Source organism: Apium graveolens, chromosome 10 (assembly GCF_009905375.1).
Source record: "Apium graveolens cultivar Ventura chromosome 10, ASM990537v1, whole genome shotgun sequence".
Taxonomy (NCBI): Eukaryota; Viridiplantae; Streptophyta; class Magnoliopsida; order Apiales; family Apiaceae; genus Apium; species Apium graveolens.
Window position 1 is genome coordinate 137,500,927 of NC_133656.1, and position 27,285 is coordinate 137,528,211.

Here is a 27,285-nt window from a genome sequence, read left to right on the forward strand (position 1 = left end):
TTTGAAGCAGCATCTAATCACATTTATGCATAATAATTGGATTTCAACACATTCGGCTAAAATGAAGGCTGTTCAAGGAAAATTGAACACCTACAAGTTTAAGGGTTCATAGTAAGGTCACATTGCAGCTACTGAGTACTAGCTTTAACTTCGACTGACCCAGCTTTTTTGGAGACTAATAAGAAGAATAAACAACGAACAGCCTTCTAAGGTAACGAACAAAGTGTTAAAAACAATAATTCTCTTGAAATATTCATACTTATGAAGAGAGACAATAGATTATGTTCTAACCGTAAGTTATCATGTATAAGATGTATATAGACTACACAAGTTATTGCAAGTACTTATTTATGTACAACCCACTGTGAAAATGGACATTACATATTAAATTGCATACCGGTGACTCCAGCTTTATTTTAGTGAAATATAAAAACCACATATATACTAGTGATATGTAAAAACTGCATTAAACTCTCCTATTAGTTGCTCAGTTTTTCCCTAGCACGGGAATATAATCACATATCTCATAACAATCCCCTGTATCTTTCCCTGCGTCTTTCCTTGATCAAAGGAGCTGGAGCTTCTTCATTCCCAGGAAACCCCCATTTGACAACATCCCCGTCCCAACTCGTGCTAACAAGCATTGGATAATAAGGGTGCCAATTACAGTCTCTCACAGTTGCTTTATGGTGCTTCAGTTTTGCAACTTGAGTTCCACTCACCTGAACAGAAAGAAAGATTGCCATTTGAAAAGCATCAATGAACGAAAAGACAAGAAAAACTACTTTTAGATTGACAAGAACTAAGAGTTGATCCCTATGCAGGTTTCAGCTCAGGTTGGCATGGCTTCAAAAAGCTTTTGTTCGACTTCGACCTCTGATAACATATATAATGTATCTGCGTTAACCAGACTCCTTATTAATTATTACACAACAAGACCCGGTCAGACACTTGACACTCAGGCATGGGTATGCACACTCAAGACTTCAATTAGGGCCAAAAACATGCAAACTACTCCAACTGTTGTCGACTCTGGGTAACATAGTTTCATTTATCGTCTTCTATCTAATAGAATGCAAAACCAGCATCTAGGAAAAATGGAATGCAAGCTTTATGATTGCATTGAAGCACAGTAGGTGATACCCCAATTCTAAATAAATTAAGCGACTAGTAGAGATTTTGATACATACCACGTCATATACATAAACGCAAGAATCGTGAGATCCTGTGTAGATGTACCTCTGGCCAGTGCTGTAAAGAGTCATCCAAGAGATGTAAAGAATGTTAATTTATGACAGTATCACTTCTATCAACTACCGCAATGAAAAAATTAGCAAAGGTAGCTGGAAACTGTAGCTTGTGCATTCACATAGCATACAAATCATATAGTAGTTCGTCAATATATGCATATCACCAGTGAATATATTCTTCAAAGAATTGGGTATTTGGTTATTTACAAGAGACCTCATTCATTCGGAGGGTAAGGCATACAGTGGTAAAGGAAGAAATATTTGTATTGCCTATAAAAGTGCAAAGACATAGATAGACTCGTAGACATTGTAAAGAGGTGGTACTCCCTGTCAAAAAATTTAATGGTAATAATTTGCTGAACTTCCAAGGTACAATAAATAAAAGTACAGCATGGATCCCAAAATTTATAAATAAATTGTACTTCGATTCCGTTACTTTGTAAACAAACTTACATAGATGTGTAGAATTTATACATCAGAAGGTATTAATCAACTTCTGGATTTCTAGAGAATACCGATATAAAATTGAACCAGAGAAGCTCTGGCCAACTCTCTGGTGTTATTATAGAACTTCAGTATTAGCATTAACTTAAAAACTCTCCTTTTCTGATAGAAACTTTCTAGAAACAATCAGATATTTTATACAATGCATATATCTTTGACCATGTAGATGCGTGAGTGCTACAACAAAATAAAAAGTTACAGTGGATTGTGATAATATGTGAACCTGAGATTACCTATAAGCTGGTGAGAAATAGCAACGAATGAGTGTACGCAACACTGAATGGCCTCTGTACGTTGCCACCGACTGATCACTTGGGTGTTTAAAAGTTTTTGCAGGATACGGATAGTCCATCCATCGGTAATCCCACTCATATTTTCTTAATACAGGCTTGCTATAACAAAGGGAAAAGAGTAAATCAGTGGATCTTAACTAAGCTAGTATTCTCATCTTCCAGAACATGTTTATTAATATCAAAGAAATAAAACTTCTGCAACTGATTAAATACTCTCGATATATAACCAATTACAAATGCTTTTCAAGTCTTCAATGAAAATTATAATGAGAAATTCACTACATATAAGAACCTTCCGTCCTCTGGGGAATGATAGAAGTATAAATTACTTGCAATATAATAACTTGGAAAGTAGGGCAACAAATAATTTATATTACATCTATAAAGAATTTGGAATAGACCTCCTTCACGTTTTCAGAGGAAATTAGTATTTTTGGGACCTCACAAGACTTATAAACATTATAAAATGTTTGATATTACAGAAACATATCACCTATAACTTCTAAGCATCCTCTAGGGGATGGGGAATAGCAGTATTCCAAATAGATGGAGAACAAATGCTTGCACATATATCAAACATTTTACATCAAACAAGAAATATCCTAGGAATATATATTGATTCCACTAGTCAATAGCGCAAGTTGTGCATAATAATGAATGAAGGATCGCATGAACTTTTTGAAAAGCTTGAACTTGACGTACCAATTACTACTACAAGACATTTTCCGGATATCCCAAAGTTTGATGGTCTGATCTTTACCATTTGAAATTAAATATCGTCCATCTCCCCGGCTATCAAGATATGTAACACCTTCTAGATGTCCTATGAGGACACCAGCTGGCTTTCCTTTTGGTTTAAAACAGCGCCTGTCCCAGACCTGTTCACAGGAAAAATTAGTATGTTTTCAGATAAGGAAAGAAACCAATAGGTAGACATTATAATACTACTACTAAGTATAGCCCCACTTCCTCAGGGAAGTTTCGCTCTACAAATTCGAAAGACAACCACCTTAACGCATGACCACAACTTCAGCCACCTGTCACAGGTAAGCATTAAATGCTCTATGTAGCTTGTTGCACTTCATCTTTCTGTTCACAGTATTGCACAGTCTGTGACAAAGCACAAGTTGGAATTGTTTTTCAAAATTATGGTCAACACTGACCCTTTTCCCCGCTTATCGCACCTTGGGTTGGTCAGGAGTTCAAACCAATTGCAAAATCACTAATTCTCTAACAAATCATACTAGAGAAAGGACAAGGATGTTTTTGTGGTAGTAAATCCAACGAATAAAAAGCATATAAAAACTGCTCGTTTAATAAATCAATTTCAAGAGATGTTTCTGTCATCTGAAGCAAAAATGATTTAGCTAGACCATAGCCAGCAAAAGATGTTCCGTCCTCAAACTTATATTTTATGTGTTAGTTGCAAAGATGAAGAATCACAAAACCTTGTAGTCTATTCAATAGATTAAAAGGAATTAGAAATTTACCTTGCAAAGATGATCATCACTTCCAGAGTATATAAGATTCCCGCTTTCATCAGCAAAAGATACAGTGTTCACATCAGACTGCATCAAATAAACATACCTTTAAAACAGCATCTGATAAGCACACGGTTTTCCAAGGTAACTGATGAATTCCTTTCAACGAGTCGTGCAAGTAAATTTTACATGATTAAAGCACAACTGATAGCGCTCGAAAGCAGCCAAATTCGATTTTGATTATGGCAATTTATCAATCACAGCATATATACATGTTTTGTCAAGTAGCTTGGTAGAAGAAAATGCAAGCAAAAAATTGTTTTTCTTAGCTCATATAAGCCTCTTAATAATAAGAGCAGGGAAGGCTTTTAAACCAATCACTATAGAAGATCACTACGTTTCTAACAGTTTTGCATCTACTCTTCTGTGAATATTGAATGAAAGCCTATTCATTTTGTACTCCAAGATATCATGAGAAGTAAAATTTTTGAAAGCTAGCTTCTTCCTCTGTTTCCAAAACTAAATTCTCAAGAATACCTGTGATTTCTTCCCCGGTTCCCCTATAAAAGTATAAATTATAACGAACCTAATAAATTTCTTAGACAATTCCTTAAACCAAGATTTGTTCTATCTCTGCATAGTGTTGCAGTTGTTTACTGTATAGCAAGAAGCAATGTAGATGATAACAATATTGTATGCCATAAATAGTAAGTTGCACTAGCTTTATAAAGAAAACTTATTGCTTTACTTAACATCCACAAATAAAGCTGAATATATTAATGTTTAGCTAAGACATACAATCATAGAAGATGGTATTCATACCGTGTGTGCATCAATTCGAAGGGAAAGCTTATTTGCTACAAGATCGTACACATAAATTGCATCGTCACTGCTTCCAGCAACAAGTTCTCGCCCATTAGTAGAAAATTTCACAGAAAATATCCCAAATGAATATCCTCCACCATTATCCCTAGAAAATTCAAGACCATCGTGGATCTCCTGAAACATGAAATTGGCCACATATGAAAATAATATTCATTACATAAGAAACAAGCTACATCAATGCTGAGCTTGTTACAAAATTGCCATAACAAATACGATATTTACCAAATCTTTACCTACTTGCAACTAGAGCTGGCCAAACGAGCGGTTTGGCTCGGCCCGTTCGCAATTCGGATCGTTAAAATTCGCCTAATTCGGCGCGTCAACGAACGGTTAATTATTCGGCACAAACCGTCAAGTATAACGAATCGAATACGAATAACATTTTCTGAAACCGGAAACGAACCGGCCCGAACCGGTTAATTCGCCAACAAACAAACATATTTTTAACCGCTTATTCGCGGTCAACCGGCCCGCGGTTATTCGTTGCTCACAGTATGTGGGTTTAAAATTTATGGATCATTTTCATTAACATTCTGGTTCACTCACAGTATGTGGGTTTAAAATTTATTTACTCATATTATAATCTAAAACATATTTTTGCCATGTATTTTTAGAAATTGTTATGTTTTGTATTTTATTTAAATTGTAAACATGGTTTGTTCCGTTATTTTGGAGAGGAGTCCTCTCAAATCAATTGTAACATTTTTTTTTAATTAATAAAATTTATAGAGGTACCGTCCTCTTTTCCTTATTTTATTTTAACACATTCTAGTTTTACAAATTCGAGAAAGAAAATTAACACAATTTTTTTAGAGGCCCAAATCAATTGTAACATTTCTGTTTGCTAGTTTAAAATAAACAATTGAAATACTTTTAAAAAATAAGTCAACTTCGGAACCAAAATAAAAATAAAATAGATATATAATTTGTTAATGTAAGAACCTGAACTAGGAAAAAGAAAAAGAAATTCCGGATAATAATTTTAAATAATAAAATTAGTATTGATTTGACAGATTCCGTGTGCTCAACTGAATTTGCTAAGTGATTAAATAGACAAATGAATTTGCTCCACTTTGTTATAAGAAATTATAAACAAATGGCTAAGTGAGACTCTGTCAGTAGTAAAGTATGTAAATAAATAATATTCGCCAATTCGTCAATTCGCGAATTACTCGGCACAAACATGTCTCCTCAATTAACCGTATAATTCGTTTAATTCGCGGTCCGTTCACGGTTTAGTATTTTCATTGTTCGACCCGAACCGACACGGCCTGTTGTTCATAACGGTCCGTTCACGAAATTAATTCTAATCAAACCGGCCCGGAGATAATTTGGCCCGGCACGCTCGGCCCAATCGTTTGGCCACCTCTACTTGCAACCTCATTCATCTTGTTGAAAAATTAGTAAGTTAACAAAGTATACGAAGTGGAAGCAAATATTATGTCCTAGTTACTCAATAGCTTAGCTACAGATGAAATGACAGTTTTTGTAAAGCAAACTCTCAAGATCCCTGTTAAGTGGTCGGGCCATCTAAAACCTTAAGATATTAGAGGAAATCCCCAACAAGATCTTATACTTTCGACACTCCCCCTCAATCGTACGACTGACGATACAAACATTAATCGAATTAAACAAACAAAAACACAAGCAGACCGATAACAAAATTAAACAGACAACCATGCCTACAACCTACGTTCCTCTACAAACATTGTGCCTTCTTCTCCTTTGTCGTCAGATCCAACTCCTTCCGACTTAGATCTTCCCATAACATTGCGCAAAGGTACGCGCTCATGTACACAACACCTCATACCGACCTTTATCTCCTATGCAGGTTTACCTCCTACTTATTCTATAAGCGTATCTACTAAGGATACTAGCCCTCTTCCTAAGACATTTATAGAAGCTCATCCTGGTTGGAAAAAGGCAATGTTTGAGGAACTAGAGGCACTTAAGAAGAATGGTAACTGAGAATTGGTTCATTCCCACTAATGCTATTAATATTGAATGTAAATGGGTTTTCGCAGATAAGTCGCAACCCGATGGCTCATAATCCAAGCTCAAAGCAAGTCTTGCAGCTAAAGGATATGCTCAGGTATATGGAGGTGTATATGTAGTCAACTACTTTCATACATTTTCTCCAGTGACTAAAATGTATTATGTTCATTTGTTCATTTCATTAGCAGCTTCATATCGTTGGCCTTTACATCATCTATATGTTAAAAATGCTTTTTACATGGAGACCTTCATGAGACAGTATATATGAATCAACCACCCGGGTTTGTCGGTTAGAGGGAGTATGGTCTGGTTTGTAAATTAAAGACGACTTTTTATGGCTTAAAGAAGTCACCTCGAAAATGGTCGAGAATGTTTTCTGCATCATTGATAGAATTTGGAATAAAGCGTTGCATCTATGATCCTTCTATGTTTTATTATAAAGAGCCTGGTAGAAGAATTTAATTGGTTGTTTATGCCGTTGATATTGTTAAAATTGGAGACGACAAAGAGGAAATTCAAGCTCTAAGTCCTTTTTAATGAATAAAATTTGAGAATAAGGATCTAGGAAAATTACAGTACTTATCGCAACAAAATTATGTATTGGAGATATTGGAAGAAACAAGGTTGTTAGGAGAAAAACCAGATAACTCACCCATAGAGGGAATGGTAATGATATATGCAGACAAACATATGATGATATACGCAGACAAACATATGAGACCACTACCAATTGATACATAGGCACAAACACACAACACATACTTGACACCAACTGCCCAAAACTGCAAGGCTTTTATTGGCATAGTGACTGAAACAAAAAGGGGTACTTCAAATAGTGACTATGAAACAAAAGTATCATATAACTTTATATAGGCACTATGAAATTGGACATGGGTGACGGATTCGGCATTTAACCTACTTTCACATAAGTGAAATTATACCTACTTTTTATACATTTTACATCTGTAAATTAGTGTCGTATACCACTATAAACACATAAACAGAATTTTTTGTGTCAACTGTATAGCATTAATCAACAAGATGACATGGAATTAGTAATTACATCCCTCTCTAGAAGCAACTTGTTGTGAGGCCTTGTGAATCATTTTGAACTAGATAGCTTGATTTAAAGTGTCTGGTTTTCATATGAAGGATCCAACTCAGATCTCACACCCACACCCATGTCATGTCCGCTCAACATGGGTATGAGGGAAAAATTGAAGAGTTCGGGTAATGCAGTAATAAAATGATAATTGAAAGGTCCGAACCAAGATAACACTATTAGATAGTGAGTGAAACAAAAGTGTCAAGCATACCCTCAATATTGTTCATATATAGGATAGGATGTTGCCTTTATAGGTGGCAATCGAAAGGAGTACTTTCACTACCTTTACTGCCTTAATGGTCTAATTTAGTATGTCATATATATTACTAAGGATACCTATTTGTATAGCACTGATTGGCATGAATTAAGACATAACAAAGCTAAACTTCAGAATACTTTCTCACAGTTGCTTTAATTTATAATTTTTGCTGAATAAATAGGCCAGAATTGGACGCTAGAACATGGAGTAAGTGGTTTTAAAGAACAATAGAACATAACAATTAAATTACTACATATGTATAATATATATGCACATACTGTTATATTTGCACGAGAATCTGTCGCCCCAGATGTAATATTAACAATATGGACAACTGGAGACATAGTAGCATAAACCTGCAAGAGAAATACACAAAGTGAGTTAGATTAGGTTCCGTAAAAGAGATTTTTAGAATTTCATATTCATAATTACTGAATAAATGTCAAATGAGGATTTAATGGCATAATCTACAACAAATCTTTTCCAACCAATGTGCTCCAACATCACAAGTACTTGAAAGATGTTAAATGCTTTAGAGATTGACTTAAAGACCAAATTTAACCAACATTCAAAATAAAGGTAAAATTTGAGAGAAAACTTAAAAGCATCCCCGGATAATAGAATAAGGCTGTGTTTGGCTACAATTGTTCTCCTAAAAACCCCACGTTAAAACCACCTTTTAAGTTTAAAAAAAACACCTCAGAAAGCATAAATTGAATTGCAGGTTAATGAATGGCATAAAATTAAATTTTTATGTAACCAAGCGTTCAGCTTCAGGTGTATATTCTATATAACTAAAAGCTTTGATAGCTCACAAGATGTCTTTGATCTGGCGAAAAGGATGTATCAGTAACTGTCCATCGCAAGCTTTTCGCTAAAATGTTCTTCTGAACTTCCCACTCTCTGTCTACATTGTAAACTTTAATGTGGCTTCCCTGTAATAAAAAGGAATTATTCATGAATATTAAATAGTAGCATTTTATAAGAATTAAACTAAAAGTTAAAGCAAAGATAAAGTTTAAAAACTTTCTACAAAACCCTATAATTACAATTCAGCATACCACCACAAGATGTACTTGATACCTGAAACGCAACTACACAAAGGGAACCATCAGCAGAAAATTGTGAGACATAAGCCCGGGTGGTCATCCGATCTATAAGAGATGGATATTTTTCTGGTAAGTATTTATTAAGAACATGGCAACGGTCTGCTGCTGAAAACTTTCCCCTTCCTGAATAATTGCATTCTCGACCAGCTAGCATCTTCACAGTATTAACAGAAGATTTGCGCTTTCCAGGGAAAACGTCGCCCGAATTTTCATGAGGTGCTGATCTTAGCTTTGTGAGTTGAGCAACCTCGTTGTCCAGAATATTTGTAGGTTCATTTGGAGAAGAATTCTCATCATCACCAGAGTTTGATGCATCACTCTCGGAATATTCTGATTCAAGCTCCAATCTACTTAGAGCATACCCCATACTATCAGCTGCAAGTCTCCTTCTCCAGACTCTAGAGAACATGTTGATTATATTTTTAAGTACTATACAGCGTTTTGCTTACATCACACCCAAGGATGAGTTTCGACTTTGATGAACCCTGCTAATAAATATAAATATTAAGTTACCCTCAGAATTATGTATGGTATGTACCTTTCAGGCAAGTAGACATATAATTTCATTTATGTAACTATGTTAGTTCAATTTCTCGAGTACAAACTCCAATATACTGTACCTGAGACCTTATAGTATATAAACTAATTATTCGTAAAGAAGCACATTTTCGCTGATAACAAGCTAAAAACAACTGTTATTCAGCTAAACTAAACCATTTTCGCATACAATCATAATTTTAAACAACAATAGCCAACTGATTTGCACCCCATTTTCTCTTCTCCATTTATTCTTTTACATAAAGATACAAACTTTAATAGAAACACATCAATTGCACAAACTGAATTAAAGTATTAAACAAAAGGCTACCCAAGTGATCAAAAGACCCATATCCATAATCAAAAATTAACATTAAACAGAGCAAAAACACAACCAAAAGGGTAAAGATTCCATCTTTATTCAAGAAAACATTATACAATTTCAAGAACTCAAATACCCAACTGAAATTAAACTGCAAATATGAGAAAAGTGATAAAATTACACAATTTTTTTCAAGAAACTCTCACCTGGGCAGCTGAATTAGCAATCCAAGATAGTGAATATATACACATACATAAAAACAATTATTTGTAAGTATGCACATAGATTTTCAAAGAGAAAACTTACATGAATATAGAAAAGAAATTACCTTGTTTGCAGGGGCTTTGCTCGACTAAACTAAAGTAGCAGTTCACTCGACTTTCTATATTTCTGAACTACCATTGTTATAATTACTATTCACCCAAATATTTAAATATAATATCCTGACAAATATAAATAATTATTTAAATATTATATGTTATAATTTATTAAGGACTACGTATAAAATATAGTATATATATATAGAGTAAAGTTCTATAGAGTCCACCTTTAATTGGAGTCCTCAGAGTCCATATATGTTCTGCAAGTAAAATATAGCTTAAAATATTGCAAAACATATTATTTTTCGACAAACATCACTATTCTATCAAAAATCTTGTAGATTGCATACATTTTACAAGCGAAAATATATATTCTACAAAACATGTTTAGTTTGCAGAACATAAATGTTCATGTTGCAGAACATAAATGTTCATGTTGCAGAACATATTGCAGAACATACATATTGTACCGTAAATATATGAGATTTGCATGATTTTGTTGAAGTTATGCTATTTGTGTAACATGTTTTGCAAAATAACACGTTTTACAATATATTTTATTTGCAGAACGTAGATGGACTCCGAGGACTCCGATAAAAAGGTGGACTCCATAGAACTCAGCCCTATATATATATACTATAATATATTATTTTAAAAATGAATTGATAGCTCACAGTTTCTTAAATATTTATCTTTGACAGTAAAATATTTAATTTTTGTCCAATTTAAATTTTGATCGCTAAATTATTATAAACTATATTTTTTATTTTTCTAGTTAATTTTTAGAGGCAGTCTAATAAAAATAATCAAAATTATTTATTTTATTTAAGTAAGTTTACATATTTCTGACATGAAAATAAACCGAAGCTTGAAATTTTCAAACTGTTTTTCATTATTAAAAAAAAGTAACAAAACTCAAATACAAGCTAATTTTATCATATTAATAATTTTTCAACTTTTTTCATTATTAAAATAAAGTAATAAATACTCAAATCCAATCTAAATTTATAATATTAATAATAACAAGGTTTTTTTTAAATTACAATATTTTTTAAAAAGTATTTCGAAAAGGCTTTTATTTTTTAATATATTTTCATAAATATATTTTTTTAAGTTTCATTTTTTTAAATATCAATTGCAACGTCTCCAATCTATTATGCAAATTTTATTTTATTTTTTTCAAAATTAATTTTAAGATTAATACAGTTATAAATTTGAAATCATCTAATAAATCCTTAAAATCACCTTTTCAAAATTTGTAATTAAATTGTATAAAAAATTGATTATGTTTGTAGAGATGCAAACAGTATTTTTTGAAAATAAAATTTAAAAAATTATATTTTTAAAAATAATTTTAAAAATAATATTATCTTTTATAAATAAGTTTAAAAACATATATATTTTGAATAAATTCTGTAATAAATAATCAAGATTAATTTATCAACCAAAATATTTTTTTTATAAACTAATAAGTCGACTCATTAAACCCGTATTTGAAAAATAATCAATTATTTAATTAGACTTTGCATAGTCAAGGATCAATTTTATACAAATAGTTTTGGAAATCTTTCTAGGATGGTTGTTTTAGAAAATTTGTACCAGTTGGTAAAATATAAAACTAATCAATTTTATACGTGTAAGGTACCTAATAATGTTAACTCTCTCAACTCTTTTTCATTTTCACTTGGATATACTCATTGTGACAAAAGCTGTTGTAGTTTATTATATTTGTAATTGTAATATTAATATTTTTTTTTTAAAAGACAAAGGTGATTGTAGAGTGTAAATGAATGGAATTTTAATAGCCTATTTTCATTTTCATTGTATATATTAGCTTTATACTTGTGCCAGGATAATTATAATTTTTTTATAAAATTTTTTTTAATATTTATTCTTTATTTGACTAATTTTTAATAAGATAATTTTATTTCCTAAATAAATTTTATATTCTTTAAAACTAATATATTTTTTCAAAAAATTGTACTTTTTGTACTTATATATTTAATTATTATTGTATTATTATAATTGACATTAATAACCTAAATATAAAATATATATTATTATTTATTTTATTTCTTTCATTGTTTGGATTTTTTTTCATATTATAAATTTGTAAATAGCATATTTTAATTATATCATATAATATGTTGACGTAATTATTTTTTGTTTTTATAGATATTTTTCTTAATCTTATGGAGTTTGATAAAAAATTAGAAAGTTGTTTGAATTTGTATCTTGCGGCGTTTATAATAATATTTTATCATTTTTCGGTTCTAATAATAATTTTGAAAAAAAATACTTTACACTTAATTGTCATAATACTTTTAAATATATTTTATTATATTTCTTCCTAATTTTTATGTTTTATAGGATTTATATACTCTAAATTTTTAAAAAGACAAACTGTAACTTTTCCTTGAATTTTATAAGATTCATGTGCTCTGAATTTTTTAAAAAGACAAACCATAATTTTCCTTGTTACAAAACAAAATAAAATACATATAATAGTTATACATAAAGATTATTTAAATGGGTTCCTTATTTTATAAAATCAAAATCAAAATTATCTATTCATATATATTTTAAATCAAATTATTTCTTGTATTATAATGTAATACTTTTAATATTATTTTATGTCATTTAAGAAAATATAATTATAGTTCACATAATATTTTATGTAGTTATTTTTCTTTTATTTATATATTTATTTTCTTAATATTGTGGACTTTGATGAAAAAATGTAAAGTTCTTTGGTGTTTGCATATCGCCAATATTTAATATTTTTTTGGTTCTAGTAATGATTTTGTAAGAAAAAACTTTACATTTCTTTAAGATAGTACTTTTAAATTTATTTTATTAATTTGTTTTTCAAATTTAAATGGGTTCCTTATTTGTTAAAATAAAAATAAAAATTATCTATTCACAAATAATTTAAATCAATTGTTTCTTGTATTATAATGTAATACTTTTAATATTATTTTTTGTCATTTAAGAAAATATAATTATATTTCACATAATATGTTTACGTAATTATTTTTCTTTTATTTGTATATTTTATTTTCTTAGTATTGTGGAGTTTGATGAAAAAATGCAAAGTGAAATTAAACCTAGAGGGGGTGAATAGGTGATTATGCCTAGCTAGGATTACTTTTAAATTTAACCCGATGATAGCTTACTGAGATTTTACCAAACGAACTATAATCTGACAATGATAGTAAGCTGAGATGACTAAATGCAATGCTGAAAATAATGTGCAGAAAAGTAAATAGAACACACAAGAATTTTAGCCAGGTTCGACCCCTATGCCCCTGTGGTCTACGTCCCGGTCCCTAACCAACTTGGTAAGAGAATATATTATTGATCAATGAAAGTTACAACTAAAAGATACAACAATATATCTCCATTTATCTCAGCTGCTCATAATGCCTTGCTGAAACCCCCGTAGTACAAACTCCTCTAACAAGTACCACTAAACCCTTGTTTCCCTTAGCCAACTATCCAGCAACTAATCAATACAAATTGAACAATACAAATCGAATGATAAAGTTTACAACTCAAACTATAAACTCTCTAATATGAAACACGTGTATATAATTAAGAGCTCGAGAGTATTTTGAAATCAATAAAGTTCAGGAGTTGTATGTTCTTGTTACAATTCGTTAGTCCTTTTGTTATTCCCAGTGGACTAACAATGAGATTTACAGAAGGGGGGTTGAATGTAAATCTCAAAACTTTTTCAAGTTTTGAGCAGTTTCCAAGGCTAAGTGTTTGAGTGATCAAATGTGTGTGAATTGCTTGAAGCTGATGCAGACAGATATATATTCAAACACAAATGTAATGAACACAAAGAACTTTAAAAAAACTTTTCTGGTGGATTTGTTGTTCCACCAGAGATGTGTTATTTCAGAAAATCTGTGATTCAAAGAATTAAATCACAGCTGATTCCTAGTACAAACTAGATGATTTTCTCTTTTGATATTTCTAAACAGCTCAAGGAAATTCATATCTAATTACTAGCTGCTACTTGGTTTATATATCACCAAGTTTACAAGTGAAGACAAACTGTAAAATACAATTAAAAAGATTCTTCACATGTTTCTTCTTCATTTCTCTATCCAATGCAATCTAGAGTAATCTGTAAATCTTTGAATACTTCCTTGTTTGCATCAGAATGGAAATGCTGCATTTTCTTGATTCCTCCTAGAGGCTTCCATATTCCAGTATGTCTCTGTCAATCCATGTGCCTCTGTCAGCTTGTGAATTGTCACTATCAACTGCTAATGAACTAAGCATCCGTTGAAGCTTTCATCCGTTGATGCTTTATCCGTTGAAGCTTTATCCGTTGATGCATTATCAGTTGAAGTCTTTATCCGTTGAAGCACATATCCGTTGATGGATATTATCCGTTGAAGCATTGTTTCTTATCCGTTGAAGGTCTTCAATATCCGTTGACACTTCTTCACTTATACAAAATTACAAGGCATGAAATATTTACAATTAGCCCTCCTATTTGTACATCCATTAGTAGTAAACATGACCGATTATTTCCTAACAACATCTAAGAATTACAGCTTGATACCAGAGAGTGAAATGTGCTACAATACTAAACTTATTGCTAAGTAAAGCTACTCCTTCAACGGATAGCCAAGATGGTCTTATCCGTTGAGGCTACAAACACTAGATTTCTACTTAAGTATTTTGCTTAACTTATCATCAAACTAATACACATATTCCTAACAATCTCCCCCTATTTATGTCTACTAGAACTGTAGGCATAAATTTGGGTTTAGCTTGATGATAACAAAATACTTAACAAATATATAAACTGTAACAAAGTAGAAATTCAAAAGTGCTACAAAAATGTATATGCTGAGATGGAATTGAAGAATTACATTGTTTCCAAGGGTGCTCCTTTAGCCTGAGCAAATTACTTTCTTTTCCTTTGATCCCTGGTTTTCTTTCCTAGCCTCCTGTCATTCTCCTCTATTTGAAGTTGAAGTTGTCTGTAGAATTTAGCTTCATCTTCTTCGTTGATATCTAACTTAGATTGCATATCCTTGAGAGTTTCATTACTGGTAATCTTTAGCTGATCTTCAATTCTGAAAAATCTTCTGACTCCCTTGTTGTCTCTGAACTCCATCAACCAATGAGGTGATTTGTGAATTGTAATTCCTCTTTCTTGAATGAGTAAAGTTCTAGGCAAGGCATTTGGCTCCCTCCAAGTTTTCCTTATGTTGGCAATCTTGTTGAGAATCTCAGTCTTGGCAGTCCTGGTAAAGCCAGAATCCTTCTGTATGGCTGAGTAGACTCTAATCAAGGTAGAGTAGCCTTCATTCAGAATTCTGTGAAGAGGCCATGTTCTTTCCCCAGCTCCTTTGTATTTGAACACTAGTCTCTCAGGTAGCTGTCTGTAGGCAGCTATTCCCCTTACATCCTCCAGCTCATCCAGATAGAGTTCAATGTTTGAAAATTATTTTATGTCACAGATGTGAACATAATCATCTTTAGAGGTTTGAGGTTTAGGCTTAGGACTCTGTGTGAATTTGATTGAGGCTTTAGAGGGTGTTGATTTGATTCTTCTTTTCTGCTTCTTTGATGGTGGAGAAGAGGTTAGGAAGGTGGGCAATTTGATGGTGTCCCAATCAATTGGTTCCTCCTTGGGAATGATTGTTTCACCATGAATATTCATGAAGGGGTCAGGTACAATTGGTTCAGGAATAGAGGGTAGTGGTTTGGATATTGATTGGGTTTCTTCAGTCTTATCTACCTTCTTTCTCTTTGCATTGACCTTCTTTCTTTTCCCTTTCTGCCATTCTTCCTTACTTCTTTCATCCATCTCAGTACCAACCATATCCCCCATAGCTTCATCTTCACCTTTTGAAATTACACCTAGAGGGGGGGTGAATAGGTGATTATGGCTAACTAGGATTACTTTTAAATTTTACCCGATAATAGCTTACTGAGATTTTATCAACTGAACTATAATCTGACAATGATAGTAAGCTGAGATGACTAAATGCAATGCAAAAAATAATGTGCAGGAAAGTAAATAGAACACACAAGAATTTTAGCCAGGTTCGACCCCTAAGCCCCTATGGTCTACGTCCTGGTCCCTTACCAATTTGGTAAGAGAATATATTATTGATCAATGAAGGTTACAACTACAAGATACAACAATATATCTCCCTTTATCCCAGCTGCTGATAATGGCTTGCTGAAACCCTGTTTAAGAACCTGCTCTCTAAGTACTATACTACCCCGTAGTACAAACTCCTCTAGCAAGTACCACTAAACCCTTGTTTCCCTAGCCAACTTATCCAGCAACTAATCAATACAATTTGAACAATACAAATCAGTGATAAAGTTTACAACTCAAACTATAAACTCTCTCTAAGATGAAACATGTGTATATATTTAGAGCTCGAGAGTATTTTAGAAACAATAAAGATCAGGAGTTGTATGTGTTCTTGCTTGCAAATTCGTCCTTTATAAAACTGCAAGAAAACCTCTTATATAACCACACATTAACGTTTGAAAACAGCCTCAACAAATTACAACGGCTAGAATCCAATTCTACTGTGTAAGATCGTTGGGATGGTTTCCAACGTTCATGTGTACGTTAGATAGAAGAGAAAGAAAGATGTCCAACGTACAGAAAATATCTCTTCTATTTAGTAGAGGATAAAACATTTTAATAAGAAGATAAAAGAAAGAGTTTGAAAGAGAAACAAACTCCTATTCTTTAGGAAATCAATTTGAATGATTAAAAACATTTTATAAAAGAGCTCTATATATATCATGTACGTATATTATATTAGTTAAATTCCTTACAACTGATATATATGAAGATCCTATAAAATCTCCATGAAATTCGACTTCCTTGTTGAATCTGGACTGTGCATCTTGGCTTGCTGTTATTCTGACAATCGTGATCATAGCTTGCTGAAATAGATTACTGTCTTATGATAGCTTGCTGTCATGATACTTAAACAACACTGATATCAAGCTGTTATATCCTGCAAACATTCTCAAATAACAACATGATGGCTTGCTGTGTTGTGATCATCAAAACTAAGGAGTTACAATCTCCCCCTTTTTGATGATTACACACATTTAGGAGAATTATAAAAACTCCCCCTAAATCTATGCATATCTCAAAAACTTATAACATGTTACTGCAATTAATATAAATGACACATATGCATATCCAAATATCCAATCATAACTAACAACCAGCATAAATCATTACATCAAGTCTTAAAAAACCAAAAGTCAATTTAAACCAAGTAACAAACCAAGTAGCAAACCACAGATTAAACATAAGCCAACTAGTCAACAGACATTCTTAACCATAAGTCAACAGAAGATAGTCTTAATAACCAAACAGAAATAAACATAAGCATCATAAAATAAGTCTCCTAAATTTCTCCCCCTTAAAGCATCAAAAAGATCTAGGTTGAAGGATGATCAGAAGTGTTGACAGCATCATCCTTTGGAGAAAAAGAAGCATCTAGCGGATCTTCATTTTCCACATTTCCAGCAGCATTTACCAAATCATCTAGTCCAGTTTCCAAAACAACATTTGATTGAGAAGCCGAGGGTTTTGCAGCAGACATGAAGTTAAGCATAATATCTTTCAGTCCCTTAATCTCAGTCTTCAGCTGATTCACTTGCTCTGTAGTAGCATCCATATGTACAAAAAGCAGAATATTGTCATCTTGAATACCCTTAAGCAAGTGCATCATCTCAGCAGTTGGAGAAAAGGCTGAGGGCTCAGCTACAGCAAGGGTTTCAGTAGGTAGAGTAGGAATGATCCGGACCAACTCACCTTTTTCAATATGCAAGTTGGACATTGCTAAGGTTTTAGCATCCAACACCTCCTTTACAGACAACTTATCAGCAGACTTAAGATCAATCTTAAACGAGTCAAAAATCTTGGATAATAACAACCCATAAGGCAAACCTATTTTCTTCTGATTCACAACAGCTAGCATATTCTTGAGAATCAAATGAGACAAGTAAGTCCATGTGAGCATGACCCAATCTTCTATGCCAAACATAAGGATCAGTGTCTATTGCAGCAAGATAGCAAGCTATTTTCTGCAACTCAAAGTCCAAAATATATATATTTCCTTCCCTTCTAGCAACTAGGGGGACTTTGTTAGTACCAATAGTAATAATACACTTATCAATACCAAAGTTAACAGTATGACCATCATCATATAACTGACTTATGCTAAGCAGATTATATTTAAGGCCTTTAACATATTGAACTTTATCAATTGAAATGTGCTTATTACCTATTTTACCTTTTCCAAGAATTTGAAGAGTTTTGCTATCACCAATAGTCACTCTTCCACCCTTTTTCATCTGAAGACTCAAGAATTGTGCTTTGTCTCCACTCATATGTCTAGTACATCCGCTATCTAAAATCCATTGAGTTGATTTGACTCGAGCGACAAGACACATCTACAAAACAAATAAAACAACTCAACCTTTTGGTACCCAAAGTTTGTTGGGTCCGACATGGTTAGCAGATAAAACATATAGAACATGTAAATCAGATTTCTTTATCCATTTTTGGATAAATCTAAGTGATTTAACTCTGCCAGCCTGATGATGGTAAGCTGTCTTTGTTCTGCCATTCTGATCATAGTAAGCTGTTTTCTGTTTGTTTCCTCCATGGTATGATTTTTGTCCATTCTGAACTTTGCAATGTTTTTCAAGATGCCCTTTCTTTCCACATCTGTTGCATATCTTCCAAGGCATAGCATAATCATAGGGTATGCCATGTTTTCCTTCATATCTTAGAGCTTTGTCCTTCTTGTTCGAATTCATTCCAATTCCTTCTCTGACCAATGGAATATTTGTGTTGTTCATCATAGATTTGAGACTTTCTTCTCCTTGAACAAATGATCCCATGCCCTTTTTCAGATCCTCAACTTCCTTTATGAGCAGATCAATCTTTTCAGCTTGCTGACTTATGATTTCAGCTTGCTGAGATGGTTCTTCTGTTTGATTTGAAGGTGTTGCATCTATTGATTCTCTGAGTTTGAACAACTCCAAACATTCATCCCTTGCTTCAATCTCCTTCTTTAACTCTGTGATCTCCATTAATTGAGTCTTGTTTCTTTTGAGGAGAATTTTGTTGAAGTTTTCCACATGACTAACTTTAGCTTGAAGATCCTTGATTTCAGCCTCTTTGTCAGCTTGTGTAGGTACCTTCTTTTCAATCCAAGTATCTACTTTGCTCATCAAATCTTGAACCATAGTCTTGAGATAATTATTCTTCTCTTTTAGCTTGGTATTTTCAGCTTTAAGAGAATAATATTCACCCATAGATACATTCTTACATTCCTGCATGGTTAGTGGTTCCAAAACAATATTTTCAGAAGATAAATTATATTTACAAGAGTTTACCTCACTCTGATCTTCTTCTGAATCACTTTCTAGGTATCCACTTTCTGAATTTCCTCGAACAGAATCATCATCAAGTCCAACTAGGGCAAGATTGACCATGTCTCCACTTGAATCATCACTGGAAACCGAGTCATCATCACTCCAAGTCATTAGAGCTTTAGCTTTCTTCTTATCCTTGAAGACAGTTTGCTGTTTTGACTTCAATTTGTAGCAGTCCCGCTTATAATAGCCTGGCTTTCCACATTCAAAGCATGTCTGATCTTTAGAATCCTTGTTGGGTTTCTTGTTGTTGGAAAATCTGCCTTTATCTCTTTTCAGCTTGTTCTTCTTCTCGATCATCTTTCTGATCTTCCTGGATATTAAAGCTAGTTCTTCGTCTGACTCATCTTTAGATTCCAGTAAGCTATCATTAGTGTGAAGAGCTAATTGCTTTATTTGAGCAACTAGAGCTTGCATAGAACTTGATTGGCTTTCCTTGATTTTGCTTTCAAATTGTTCCAATTCTGCAAAAACAGCCAATTGATCCATAGTATCTATAGTTGGAGAGGATTCTAGAGCTGTTACCTTTGGTTCATAGATAAATGGCACAGCACTAAGTATCTTCATGTTGATTTCCTCTTGTGGGATATGTTTGCCAAGCTGCTTTAAGGCATTCAGATTTATCTGGAATCTAGCTTGACTTTCTCGAATAGTTTCTCCGTCTTGAAGCTTGAAATTTCCAAACTCATTCATTAGTTTACTCAATTTTACCTTTCTTAAACTCTTGGATCCTTCGTGATACAATTCCAGAGTATCCCATATCTCTTTAGCTGATTTGCATGAAGAGACTTTATCACATTCACTAGGACATAACCCATTCATGAGAGAATTCCTAGCCTTTCCATTGAAGCTGTATTTGATTAGTTCAGCCTCTGTGAGATCATCAACGTCTTTCACTTTGCCTTCTTTGTCCTTGAACTCAAAAGGACCCTTCTGAACAACTCTCAAAGTTAGTGGCTCCCTGGATAGATACACTTCCATGCGACCTTTCCACCAGTTATAGTTTTCTGTACCAAGCAAGAGAGGTGCTCGGTAATCTGAGGTTCCTTCGGGATATTTGTCAGCCATTTTGATCGAATACTATTCCTGTTACAGAAAGATTAGTATACCAAAGCTCTGATACCAACTGAAATTACACCTAGAGGGGGGGTGAATAGGTGATTATGGCTAACTAGGATTACTTTTAAATTTTACCCGATAATAGCTTACTGAGATTTTATCAACTGAACTATAATCTGACAATGATAGTAAGCTGAGATGACTAAATGCAATGCAGAAAATAATGTGCAGGAAAGTAAATAGAACACACAAGAATTTTAGCCAGGTTCGACCCCTAAGCCCCTATGGTCTACGTCCTGGTCCCTTACCAACTTGGTAAGAGAATATATTATTGATCAATGAAGGTTACAACTACAAGATACAACAATATATCTCCCTTTATCCCAGCTGCTGATAATGGCTTGCTGAAACCCTGTTTAAGAACCTGCTCTCTAAGTACTATACTACCCCGTAGTACAAACTCCTCTAGCAAGTACCACTAAACCCTTGTTTCCCTAGCCAACTTATCCAGCAACTAATCAATACAATTTGAACAATACAAATCAGTGATAAAGTTTACAACTCAAACTATAAACTCTCTCTAAGATGAAACACGTGTATATATTTAGAGCTCGAGAGTATTTTAGAAACAATAAAGATCAGGATGTATGTGTTCTTGCTTGCAAATTCGTCCTTTATAAAACTGCAAGAAAACCTCTTATATAACCACACATTAACGTTTGAAAACAGCCTCAACAAATTACAACGGCTAGAATCCAATTCTACCGTGTAAGATCGTTGGGATGGTTTCCAACGTTCATGTGTACGTTAGATAGAAGAGAAAGAAAGATGTCCAACGTACAGAAAATATCTCTTCTATTTAGTAGGGGATAAAACGTTTTAATAAGAATATAAAAGAAAGAGTTTGAAAGAGAAACAAACTCCTATTCTTTAGGAAATCAATTTGAATGATTAAAAACATTTTATAAAAGAGCTCTATATATATCATGTACGTATATTATATTAGAGAAGTCCTTACAACTGATATATATGAAGATCCTATAAAATCTCCATGAAATTCGACTTCCTTGTTGAATCTGGACTGTGCATCTTGGCTTGCTGTTATTCAGACAATCGTGATCATAGCTTGCTGAAATAGATTACTGTCTTATGATAGCTTGCTGTCATGATACTTAAACAGCACTGATATCAAGCTGTTATATCCTGCAAACATTCTCAAATAACAACATGATGGCATGCTGTGTTGTGATCATCAAAACTAAGGAGTTACACCTTTGTCTTCAATTTCTTTTTGTTCCTCAGCCTGACTTGACTTTAGCTATTTTTCAAGCCTTGCTTGTGCTCTTTTGTCAGCCTTTAGCTGTTTGGCTTCTTCCTTCAACCTTTTGGTTTCTTCCCTCTTGGCTATTGAGAATTTGGGATGTCCTTGCATCACACATATGCTCTTTCCCTCTCTGAAGATAATAGCCATGTTTCTCCTTACAGCCTCATCCATGGTCTCTTTGAGATATGCAAAACTTCTACCTAAAAGCTTGTCCTCATCAGCTTTTGAAAGAGGAAAATCCACCTCTTTTAGAGGATTCTTTGTAGAGTCCTTATTGGATCTGTTGTTGGGCTTGAGAACCATAGGTTGCAGATCTTTGGAAGAAGTTTCTCCATCCTTATGCCTTCCTAGTGGCTTGAGTTCCATAATAATTGATTCCACTTTTGTGCTATGCTTCACAGATTGTGATTGAGAAGTTGTAGAACCAAATATTAGTTGCATCTTTTCATCAATCTTCTTCCTTTGCTCTTTGACTTGCAATTCAGCTGCTGCTATCAGGATTAGATCAATTCCATCTAGCTTTCCTTTGACTTGAATAGTTGGAGAAGTTGTGATGACAGGAACTAGCACTTGAGAAATCTGAACTGTTGTAGATGGCTCTCCTTCCCCTTCCCTTTTATTCTCCCCCTTTTTGTTATCATCAAGGGTAAGGGTCAAGCCTTGTGCTTGTGCCAGCTGCATGAGTAGATTTGTTTGAGTTTGTTGATTCTGAAGAATGGTGACCATAGAGTATTCAATGATTTGAACCCTATCTTCCAATCTGGCCAGCCTCTTGTCAGCATCAGATGCTTTCCTCAGTCTCCCCAACAAATCTTGCATAGTACCATAGGGTATAAGTGAATCCAATTTCTCAGCATTGTAGGATTTCAGATCAGCAATGTCCAGCTTGAGCTCATCCACACTTAGATTTTGCTGGTAATGCTGCAACTGCAAGAGATGCAGAGAGTCCAGATGAGCTTGAAGAATTGCCTTGGTACCAGCATCCTGAGTCTCCTGAAGGGCCTGCTGAATTGTCATGACCTGTCTGACCAAAGTGACACCAAACTCTCCTGGTGTTGATGGTTTTGCCCATGCCCATGCAGGAAGATCAGGAACAGAACTTGGGCCTGCTACTCCCCCTAAGTTCATGCTCTCATTCAATGAATTAGAGTCATCATCATTAGAATTTACTCCAAATTCTTCAGATGGCTCACCAGCTTGAGAAGGCAGCCTGTTGACAGCAGCTTTATCTCTGAGAAGAGATTCTGAAGTGTGTACAATGTGTAGTGTCTGTTCTGCCTCCACATTGCCCTGTGCAGCCAATAATTGATAGGCTGAAACAGGGTGAGTAAAAGTGTCAGCATCCAAGGAAATGTTATCAATGACAGCTTTGTAATGTTGCTGAAATTGTCTTTCCTTATCTGCATCATCCACTTTCATTAACTCACTAGCAATGGCTGGATCCACCCTTAGAGCTTCTGTACATGCCTTTCTCTCAATTTCTCTATATTCTTGCATCAGGGGCTCCCCCTGGCTCACACACACCCTCACACCCTCACCTTCACCTTCTAAGGTGGCACTCCTCTCACTCACTTTTGCCATGCTGGAAGAAATAGCATGCATTTGGTGACTCTCAACCTCTCCTTTTGCCTGGGAGCAACCCAACCTCTCACTCAAAAGATCACTCCCTTCCCTCAAACCTAAAAGTGATTGTACAGTTGCCATGTCCTCTACAGTTGGAATTGTTTCTGTTAAGTGTGTAGAGACCATCAACGGATAGGGAGTATCCGTTGAAGTAGAAACTGATGGTATCAACGGATAACTGCTGTTAAGCTTATCCGTTGAAGAACAACCACTTGTCAACGGATGAGAGATATCCGTTGAGGAAGGAAAAGATGTAGATATAGAAAGTGACATAATTGTTGAATCTGTGTGGATTGATTTTAAGTGAGGTAACACAGATTCTTCAACTACATCTGAAAGAATTGGCTGATGATCCAACAAATCATCTAAAAGATGATGATCATCAGGTTTTGAGTGGGGCTCCTCCCTGAGTTTTAATGAGGGAGAATCAAGAATTGATGTGAATATCATATCCACATCCAGAGAGGGTGTTGGAGAGTTTGATGAATGGTGTGTTTCTATATTGAGAGAATGGGGCTGTGATTCCACATTTGCTGGAATCACATCACGCTGAATTTGAGAAGGCACAGATACTGGTGGATGTATCTGTGCTGTGTGTGTCCCTTGTGTGGAAACTAGGGTTTTGGCCTTCTTCTTCCTTGAAAATGCTTTAAATGGTGAATGTGTGGCTTCAGTGTCCCTCCCTCTTTTGTTCTGTGTCCCTGGTTGGGGACTATTTTCAATAGTTACATCCTTTTGGGAGGATGCAACTAGGGATGTGCTGGACTCCTTTTGAACCACCACAGTCTTTTGAGAGACTGTGGCTTGGCTGGTTTGGGTACCACTCACCTCTCCCACCTTATCCTGGGGGGCTTTTTGATGTTCACCCCTCCCCTCACCACTCACACCCTGTTCACTCCCTTCAGGGTTTATGGTAGTTGTTACAACTGTTGTCTTTTGAGAAACAACAGAGGTAGGTTTCTTTGACTTGACTTTGGAACCTTTAGATTTGGTGGCTTTGGTAGGAGCCTGTTTGGACAAAGACACAGGTTCCATAGCCACACTAGAAGGCAAAGAAACAGCGGGGTTGGAAGTAGTAGGAGTTATAGAAGTATTTACCTCACTTACCTGTGGTGCATTCATGATTGGCAAGTATACCAATGGCACCTGGCTGTTGAGGTTCATTCTCAAAAGGTCTGCAAGGACCCTTTTCTCTTGTGCCCAGCATTTGAGTTTATTATTCTCATTGGATATAACCAAACCTTCAGCAACATGGTTAGCCAATAACATAAAGAATCTAGCATAGTAGATGTTATGTGGTCTATTAGCTTTGTTACCTAATCTGGAACCTAATTCTAGCATAACACAGTTGCTAAAATTAAAGTACCTATCGGAAACTAGCATATAGAGCATATTAACAAGAGATGAAGTGATAGCATCAAAATTCCTAATCTTCCCATAGAAAACCTTAATAAAGGCATCTCCAAGAAAACTCCATTCTTTCCTAAGGTCATTCCTTCCAATACTACCTAAACTAGCAGAATCAAAAGCATAGCCTATGGAATCTAGCATAGTAGAGACATCTTTATCAGTGTGTGGTGTCATGGCATTATTCTCAGGCAACTTAAAGCAAGATTGTAAATCATCACAATTAATGCAATAGTCCTTACCTTTGAGAGAGAAGGCAATAGTCATATCTGTGGAGTTGAACTCTGCAGTTGTCCAAATCTTCTCAATCACCTCACAGTAGATGGTTGGGGCTTCCAGCATTGCATAGCTTAGTTTGCAGTTTTTGATGAAGTCCATCATCTTGTGATAATCAGAATGGGCTTCATTCTTTTCAACCAAGGCTATGAAATTATTCTTTTCATAAACAAATCCTGTTTGAGACATAATTTTGACTACTGGTGCCATTGTTGTGAGTAGAGGTTGTAGAGAAAAACTTGAAAATTTAGAGAGAAAGAGAATAAGAATTGCAAGAAAGCGTAAAGTGAGAATAAGAGTTCAATTGGGCTTTTATACTTTCTTGAATTAAAACGTAAATAAAATGATTAAATGATACTTTTAAGTAAGTTACAGCCGTTCAAGAACAAAGAAAACTGTAGAAATTCTGAAAACTACCTTAAATACAATTACATACAACACTGTATATCTGTATCAACGGTTGAGTAAAAGAATCAACGGCTGTGACTCACTTATAGTAATTGACGTGACACTTCAACGGATAAGGGAAATAGTTATCCGTTGATGAACAACGCCATTTTATCCGTTGAAGGATAAAATTACCAGAAATGTATTTGTCTTTCAACGGATAAAGAATATCCGTTGATAGAACCATTTTGGCTTTCAACGGATAGAGAATATCCGTTGATAGGATAAGTCTTAATTAAAGCCAACTTTGCTCTTGCAGCAAATTTCATTTCAGGCTTCAAGACAGATTATATAGATGACATAGATTATGAATAATTAAGCATACCTAACTCACTTACTAATCTTGTGAATGTTGATTCATCAAGTGGCTTGGTAAATATGTCTGCAATCTGCTTTTCACTTGGAACAAAATGAAGTTCCACTGTACCTTTCATCACATGTTCCCTAATGAAGTGGTACTTGATATCAATGTGCTTGGTTCTTGAGTGCTGCACTGGATTTTCAGTAATGGCAATGGCACTTGTGTTGTCACAGAATATTGGAATTTTGTCAACAGTCAGACCATAGTCAAATAGTTGATTCCTCATCCATAGTATCTGTGCACAGCAACTACCAGCAGCAATGTACTCAGCTTCAGCTGTTGATGTGGAAACAGAATTCTGCTTCTTGCTGAACCATGATACAAGCTTGTTCCCTAGAAATTGACAGGTGCCTATTGTGCTTTTCCTGTCTATTTTGCAACCTGCATAATCTGCATCTGAGTAGCCAATTAGCTCAAAACCAGACTCTCTAGGGTACCAAATTCCTAGATTTGGAGTCCCCTTGAGATATCTGAAAATTTTTTTAATAGCCACTAAGTGAGATTCTTTAGGGTCAGCTTGAAATCTAGCACAGAGACATGTAGAAAACATTATATCAGGTCTACTAGCAGTTAAATATAAAAGTAAGCCAACCATGCCTCTATAACTTGTAATATCCACAGACTTTTCAGCCTTGTTTAATTCAAGCTTAGTGGCAGTGGCCATGGGAGTTTTTGCAGGTGAACAATCCATTAAGTCAAACTTCTTTAAAAGATCATAAATATATTTAGTTTGACTAATGAAAATTCCACCACTAACTTGTTTAACTTGTAAACCAAGAAAGTAAGTTAGCTCTCCCATCATGCTCATTTCATATTTACTTTGCATTAATTTAGCAAACTTTTTACAAAGCTTATCATCTGTAGATCCAAATATAATATCATCTACATAAATTTGTACAAGTATCTTAGAGCCATTAATATTTCTAAAGAAGAGAGTTTTGTCAACAGTACCTCTTGTGAAATGATTATCTAGAAGGAACTTTGACAAAGTCTCATACCAGGCTCTAGGTGCTTGCTTTAGTCCATAGAGTGCTTTCAGCAGATAATACACATGGTCTGGAAAATTTTGATCTTCAAAACCTGGAGGTTGGCTTACATAAACTTCTTCCTCCAATTCCCCATTTAGAAATGCACTCTTGACATCCATCTGATAGACTTTGAAATTGGCATTAGCTGCATAGGCTAGAAAGATTCTAATGGCTTTAAGTCTGGCAACTGGAGCAAATATTTCATCAAAATCTATTCCCTCTTGTTGAGAATAGCCTTTAG

At 34.3% G+C, this 27,285-nt stretch overlaps 1 protein-coding gene across 2 annotated transcripts; it reads right to left on the bottom strand.

Moving 5' to 3' along the window:
* Positions 1-256: 256 nt before the first annotated feature.
* Positions 257-10,151, bottom strand: LOC141690295 (LEC14B protein-like). 2 transcript variants are annotated; one of them, XM_074495023.1, is made up of 10 exons: positions 10,069-10,151; positions 8,856-9,366; positions 8,588-8,707; positions 8,051-8,128; positions 4,351-4,527; positions 3,538-3,615; positions 2,750-2,925; positions 1,988-2,146; positions 1,191-1,251; positions 257-722 (listed from the first exon to the last, which is right to left on the bottom strand). In XM_074495023.1, the coding sequence occupies exons 2-10, from the start codon at positions 9,288-9,290 to the stop codon at positions 525-527; spliced, it is 1,482 nt and encodes a 493-aa protein (XP_074351124.1). In that variant the 5' UTR covers positions 9,291-9,366; positions 10,069-10,151; the 3' UTR covers positions 257-524. The 2 variants fall into 2 exon arrangements, with proteins under 2 accessions (XP_074351124.1, XP_074351125.1); XM_074495024.1 differs by having other exon boundaries at positions 8,856-9,369; positions 10,069-10,088.
* Between the last annotated feature and the right edge of the window lie 17,134 nt (positions 10,152-27,285).

Bases quoted from the DNA above. Each gene is read 5' to 3' on its own strand.
- LOC141690295 (XM_074495023.1), bottom strand. From the start codon at position 9,290: ATGTTCTCTAGAGTCTGGAGAAGGAGACTTGCAGCTGATAGTATGGGG. The intron at 8,129-8,587 runs GTGAGCTATCAA...TTTCTCTTGCAG, and splicing joins CGCCAGATCAAAGACATCTT to GTTTATGCTACTATGTCTCC. The intron at 4,528-8,050 runs GTATGTGCATAT...TTCATGTTTCAG, and splicing joins ATTCTCGTGCAAATATAACA to GAGATCCACGATGGTCTTGA.